The sequence below is a fragment of the Pangasianodon hypophthalmus genome, chromosome 14 (assembly GCF_027358585.1).
Source record: "Pangasianodon hypophthalmus isolate fPanHyp1 chromosome 14, fPanHyp1.pri, whole genome shotgun sequence".
Classification (NCBI taxonomy): domain Eukaryota; kingdom Metazoa; phylum Chordata; class Actinopteri; order Siluriformes; family Pangasiidae; genus Pangasianodon; species Pangasianodon hypophthalmus.
This window is the reverse complement of record NC_069723.1, coordinates 13,966,679-13,973,841: the sequence shown is the minus strand read 5'-3', so window position 1 is coordinate 13,973,841 and position 7,163 is coordinate 13,966,679. Positions and strand designations below refer to the sequence as shown.

The following is a 7,163-nucleotide window of genomic DNA, read 5'->3' as shown; positions in this document are numbered from 1 at the left end:
TTGTTCAGATGCAATTTTGCAAACCTAAGTCATGCTCCATAATCTTTTTGGAGAGAAGACACCCAATTCCATGAAATCCATTCTTCTTCAGTCTTTTTCTGATTGTGGTGTCATGAACATAAAGATTTAATGTGCTTACAGAGGCCTGCAGGTCACATGATGGGACTTTTGGGTTTTTCTTTATATCTCTGAGTATTAAACAGTCTGAGCTTGGACTGAATTTGCTGGAACTTTGCCCTCTTCTAGGAAGATTGGCAACAGTCTTGAAGGCTCTCCATTTGTAAACAATTCTTCTCACTGTAGAATGGTGAATTTCAAATTGTTTGGAGATGGCCTTATAACCTTTCCCAGACTGATGAGAAACAATTGCTTCTCTGAAGTCATGGCTGATGTCTTTTCTTCTTGGCATGATGTAGACACACACCTAAGTGCTCCAGAACACCAAACTGCCAAAATTTCTGCTTTTATAGAGGTAGCCACTTCTTGATGATCTTGTGCATTTCATTAGTAATGCCTGGATGCTGATTGCTCTCTTAATGATTGTGGAAGTAGGAAGGATGTACTTATTTTTTCCCATCTGAATGTTGGTTTACTTTTTGGGAAAAATGACTACATATTGATTATTTTTTTTGTCACCTCAGGTAATTTGTTGTTTATAGAAGTTGGTGAGGACCACACAATTGTTATTTTAGGTCCTGATAAATAAGAACATAGAACTGAAGGAGGGTTTACTTTTTCCCATGACTGTACATACATATATATATATATATATATATATATATATATATATATATATATATATATATATATATATATATATATATGCCACATATATATATGTGCTGTATTGCATTTGGTTCACATTAACTTTTATGCATTACAACACATCATGTAACTAGAGAATCATCAGCATATCTACATTCACTGTAATGTGCAAAGCTGCTTTGAAATGATCTGTATTGTATGAAGCACTATACAAATAAATTTGACTTTGACTTAAATGTGATTCTCATTTCATTTACATTTACATTTACATTTATGGCATTTGGCAGACGCCCTTATCCAGAGCGACTTACAATAGTGCTTTGAAGTCTATCAAGATTACATTCTGATACTGGCTCACTAGGTCACAAACTAGGAATACCATCAGTCCAAAACTCTGTTGGGGAGGTTTTTTTTTGTTTTTTGTTTTTTTTTGTGAAAGTGCTAACTTAAGTACTTTATGAAGAGGTAAGTCTTTAGATGTCATTTGAAGACTGCCAGTGACTCAGCTGTTCGGACATCTAGGGGAAGTTCATTCCACCACCTTGGTTCCAGAACAGAGAAGAGTCTCGATGCATGCCTTCCTTGTACCCTGAGAGATGGTGGGACCAGTCGAGCAGTGCTAGAGGATCGGAGGGAGCGTGCTGCTGCTTGAGGTGTGATATGTGCTTTGAGATAAGTGGGTGCTGGTCCGTTTTTGGCTTTGTAGGCAAGCATCAGTGTTTTAAATCTGATGTGGGCAGCTACAGGAAGCCAGTGGAGGGAGCACAGCAATGGGGTGGTGTGTGAGAACTTAAGAAGGTTGAAAACCAATCGTGCAGCTGCATTCTGGATCAGTTGCAGAGGATGAATGGCGCTCAGAGGCAGACCTGCCAGGAGTGAGTTGCAGTAGTCCAGTCTTGAAATGACAAGGGACTGAACAAGCACCTGTGTGGCCTGTGAGGAAAGAAATGGACAAATTCTTCTGATGTTATAAAGGAGAAATCGAATCATTTCAGAATGACATCCCAGACTGTGCACTGTTTACCACTATAACTTTTTGTAGTGACCACAGACACTGCATCTGAGGGAGAGCAGGAGAGCACAGACAGGGTTGATATTCTGACTACAGCTGAGGCAGATTCTAATATGGAATCACAAGTAGAGGTTCAGAGTGACACACCTTGTACTAACAGCACTGTAGATACAACAAACTTCCCAAAGCCCCTTACACATCTGTTCAGCCAATAAAATGGGCCATTAGAGAGTTAAGTGTTTTATCCTGTCCTAGATGCCCAACCTAAGATTATGATAAGCATTTCCTTGTGGCTCTTTGGCACCAACAGTTGGGTGGTCTCTTCTTTTGTGTAGGTGTCCTGTATCACTTAATTTATCCTTAATTAGTAAAAAGTAAATCTAGATTAGTGCAAATTCTTGGTGGATTATTTGACCATCAATGTGTTTCACTTGTCTAAGGTACTCATGACACAGCTGCTCCAAGAGGGAATCCCCACTGGGGCAGGTAGGGAGGCGGAGAGCTTCCCCTCCTCTGAGTCCCTGTGATGTGGAGCAGATGCCAATGGCCCCAGCACCTCCTTCCTAGCCAGAGCTACACAAACGCCACACCTTGTGACACTGCAACAGGACCCCTTTCACCATCTTTGTTTTTAGTATTTTCCAATATTTGCCAGTTGAAATGCTCTGCCTCTCTGTAGCACCAGCAAACCTTCCTGGGCCTTGCCATGGTCCTTGTGGGCATAGGAGTTTCTCACACTGTGGTGAGAGTGGGAGTAGGAGGATACATTAGGGAGAAAGAAGGATAGTAGCTAAATGGAGTGAAACCCTGTTGTGGGATGCTGAGTTTGGCGAGAGAGAGAGAGGAAGAGAAGAGCTGCCTAGACCAAGGGACACCTTTGGGTAGTACTCCACCAGCTGGATGGCTTCATTCTGGGACAGCAGCTGGTGGCACTGGACCCACTGCCCAGCATCAGTAGCTTGATAATGTCTTCAGTGTCCTGCCCCTCTGCAAGCAGGCACCACTGACAGGAGTCATTAAGCTGCTGTATGAAGGTAAATGGGCAGGCAAACTCTGCAAGCTTCAGGGTCAGGAAGCATCTGCAATGTTCTTCTGCAGTCTGGCTGACATGCTGCATTACTGCCTTCTTCATGCTCTGCTGGGCAGAGATCTGGGCTTCACTTGACAATAAGGGGAGGAGTCACAAAGCCCACTTACCATGAGGCCAATCCATGCAGCTGCCGCACACTTGAAGAGCTCAACAGAGGCCTCTGGATCATTGAGGAAGACATTGTTGTGAGTGTCATTTGGAGGTCAGCTGGACTGGCCACACTTGGAGGATCTGCAGCTGTAGGAGCAGGAGGCAGTAGCAGCTTCAGCACCCATTGCTACTCAGCCTGCTCACTTGTGATTGCTTTGAAACACAACTGTTTTTCCTGGCATAGGATGAGGATGGCTTGGTGTTGCATCTGGTAGAGGTTTGTGAGGGACTTAATAATTTTGCAGAGTGGAGAGGTTTCCATGGCAGCATCTAGGACCTCCTGCTGGGTTTTGGCATCCTTGAAGAACCTGGTGTGTGTGTGTGTGTGTGTGTGTGTGTGAGTGAGTGGAAAGGATTTCAGGTTTCTTTTATTTGTAGCGTGAGTGCTTTTCAGTGTGCTTCATATAAAATTAAAAACAAACAACAAAAAGCCAAAAGACCAAACATTTCACCATTTCACTGGTTACCTGCCAGTTCAACACAAATCCTCACAGCTGACACTCAACCATGCCCCTGCTGTCACAGTATGTCTTCCTTGTATCTTGAGGGATGGTGGGTCAAGTCAAACTGTACTCGAAACTCGAAGGTGATGTGATGAAGAGCGGGTTTGATAAGACTTGAGGCCATATGTTTTGGACACTCGTATAAAGTGGGGCAGAGGTTTCAACTGATCAATACTTGGTGGTGAGCTGGATTTGTAATGCAGGGGGCTGGCTTGGGAGTGCCTGGCAGATGCTTCACTGTGAGACTAATTTAACTCCCACTTCCTTTGTATGAGTGAGGTTGGGAAAATTGAGTCTGACTGGACCATGTACAAGTTTTCAATCATAAAAGCAGTGCTAAGAAGGCTGAAAGGCTGTCAGTGCCATTGTGCAAACCCTAGGATGTGCTGATGGACACTTGTGGTAAGAGAAGTCATTAAGTTGAAGAACTTCTGGTTCAGTTGAGAGGCATAAGAGATACAGAAGGGAAGAAACAAAACTCAGGCATGGGAGAAGCCATGGAAAAGTCTTCTGGGTGGCCTCAAAGGTATTCTGAGCAAAGCCTCAAGGGGGGGAGAAAATACGTTGAAGATGGAGAAAAGTATGGAGCAGTTTTGACTTCTACAAGGAAAACTGTTTAGCAATGGAAGAAGTACTTTCAGAAATTCAGAAATAAGTAATAATCATAGCCTTCCTTCAAGAGGCAGTGCCAGACATTTCTGATATTTTGGAGCCCATCAGTCTGGTTGCAATTACTATGGTGGTAAGTGAGATATATGTGGAAATTTTATAATCATTGGACAACATTGGAATTGTAGGGTTAACACGCCTCTTCAGCGTTGCGTGGAGATTTGAGACAGTGCCTTTGGACTGGAAAACTGGGATGGTGGTCCCTAATTTTAAAAAAGGAGACCATAGGATGTGTTCCAATAGGGCAATCACACTCTTCAGCCTCCCAAGAACAGTCTATGCCAGGCTTCTGTAGAGAAGATTCCTTCAAATATTGAACTGAGTATTCAGGAGGAACAATGCTGGTTCTAACCAGGCTGTGGAACAGTAAACCACCTCTGCATTCCACTTTGTGAGGAGTCATAGAAGTACGCTATTCCAGTCTATGTGTGTTTTTGTGGATTTGAAGGACTATGATTTTGTGTCCTTTTTTGTGAGAGGTACTGCAGAAGTGTGGGGTATCTAGGTTGCTACTTTGTGTGATACACGTGCTTCCTCTGAGACAAGTATCTTTCTTTTCACTGCAAAGAAAGATACTGTAATATTTTGAATAAAGGAATGATTATCTAATATTTCTCATTATTAGATGATTATATAACAAATATAAGAATGTTAAGCCTATTTTTGACTTATTTACTAATATTTACTTAAACTCTCATTCTGTAATGTCTTATTGTCATGTTTAAATGTTTTGTTTTTTTTTTTTGGTGAAAGGAGTATTTATGCTGTACTGCCCCTCTGTGTACTTACCCTCAATGCTTCCCATACCTCCTTCCCTGCATGCTTCTTGTTCCTGTTGCACTTTCTTTATGTCCTGTCAACACTGTGTCCAGGAGAAACTTTATTTCATCTCACTGCGTACTGCACATTGTGTATGGGTGTGATGACATATGTAGAGATTTCCTTGAATTATTTGTGCATTTAGAAATGCTGCAATGATTGTGAGCTGTATTTGCTGCCATTCTTCACTATATCACTAGAAGTTTTGAAACACTGCTTCTTACACATCCACAACATAGAAGTGTGGAAAAAGTACACACATACTCTTACCTTTAAGTCTTACCTTTAATTGTGTATAAAATATGCTTTTGTTTCTTGTCACTAATGTTCAGGGTTCAGTTGCATGATAATTAAATTTCATTTGAGTTGTTATTTTTTTCTGTCCTACGCTAGGGGTCCGACGCACTTCATGCCTGTCCCAGCCCTGCGCCTGTCATGTACCTGTGTTCTCAAATGAAGTAAAGCACATTCTTTTCAACCCAGAAAAGACATCTAAACATTCCAGACTTGCTGTTACGTCATCTGTATTTTTAAAATGGGTAAATTATTACAATGATGCTATATTTAAAGTAGATTAGTAAATAGAATGTTCACATGCAATGTGAGTATATGCCTCTGACCCTGCATCTGGAACTTAGGATCAAAACAATATTTTCTTAAAATGATTTCTTTCTTTCTTTTTTATTTATAAATAAATAAATAAATAAAAACATACATACATAAAACATAGCATCTTGATCTTTTAGGTGGGTATTCAACATATATAACTGAAAATTATACTCAAATAACTGCCATAAAATACACAAGATTAAATTACTTTATTAAGACACAAGTTGGTTCATGAATTTTAAAAACTGTTCTCTTATTTCTTTTGTTCGTACTCCATAAATAATTGGGTGGAAACAACTTGGAAAAAGCAAGTACATTGTGCTCAAAAAGACACGGTTGGAAGGAGAAAAGTTATTTCGTATTCTGTATGACATAAAAGCAATTAAGGCAAAGGTAACAGTAACTGTCATGACAATTATATGTGTTATACATGTGTTAATAGCCTTGACACTACCTTTGCCAGTTTTTAGAACATAAGACAGTATTGATAAATATGATATTATGACCAAAAAAACATCAGTTGTTGTTATAAGGAAAATGGCTAAAAGGCCCAATATGTTGTTAATGGAAATATCTCCACAAGCCAGCTGAACCAATGCCATGTGTTCGCAAAAACAGTGATCTATCTCATTTTTCGCACAGAAAGATAATTTTCCAGCCCAGGACACTATTATCATAATTAAGAGTACATTTCTGATAACTGGAAAAACAATAAACTTTAAACAGTTGGGCATTTCCATGTATGTGTGGTAATAAAGAGGTCGGCATATAGCAAAGAACCGATCCAGAGCCATCCAGAGCAGTATAGTAGACTGAAAAGTACCAACTACATGAATGCAAAACATTTGCACCAAACAGCCCAAAAGGGAAATTCCTTTCCAGTTGAATAAAAAATTAAGCAGCATATTTGGTACAAAAAATATTGGTAAACACAGGTCTACAACTGCCATAAGACCAATTAGTATACACATAGGAGAGTGCAAAGCCCTCTGAGAAATAATTAAATATATAAGAATAGAGTTTGAAAACGTAGACAATAAAAACATAAGGAGATAAGGAATGGACAGAATGGGCCGCCATTCTCCCAAAGCAAGAAATCCATTTAATGTAAAAGTTGTGAATGAAATATTTTGTGTTGTAACCAACATGATAAGGTTAGGGGTTGTAGTGTATGACTTCATTCAAAAGAAATCCAATGTTATTGCTCTTGTTGATTACAAATCTTTCAGAGAAGTAGAACCTTAACATAAAAACCCCTACTGTACTTGAAATGTGCAAGACCAACAAAACCTGTCATATAAACTTCTTGTCAGAACTTTACGAATAAAAATCTCCCTTTGTTGTATAGCTGCTTATCATGTATTCTCTTTTGCTTACTGATATATGATTAAAGCTTGATGCTTGCCTCTGTCTCTATATAGACCCTGTGTTCCCTTGTGGTTCTACTTCATCCATCTTAATCACCAGGGGCAGTGAGAAAAAAATACCTGAATACCTTTCTGTGTGTAACTCCACACTGCTTGAAAGAATTGTGATCTCTGGGCCA

General features: G+C 39.9%; 1 protein-coding gene across 1 annotated transcript; it reads right to left on the bottom strand.

Moving 5' to 3' along the window:
• Positions 1 to 5,781: 5,781 nt before the first annotated feature.
• On the bottom strand, positions 5,782 to 6,765 carry LOC117599101 (olfactory receptor 52K1-like). The gene has a single exon (XM_034310871.2). It carries the CDS (start codon positions 6,763 to 6,765, stop codon positions 5,830 to 5,832), a length of 936 nt encoding a protein of 311 aa, XP_034166762.1. The 3' UTR covers positions 5,782 to 5,829.
• Positions 6,766 to 7,163: the final 398 nt, after the last annotated feature.

Bases quoted from the DNA above. Each gene is read 5' to 3' on its own strand.
- LOC117599101 (XM_034310871.2), bottom strand. From the start codon at position 6,765: ATGTTGGTTACAACACAAAATATTTCATTCACAACTTTTACATTAAAT.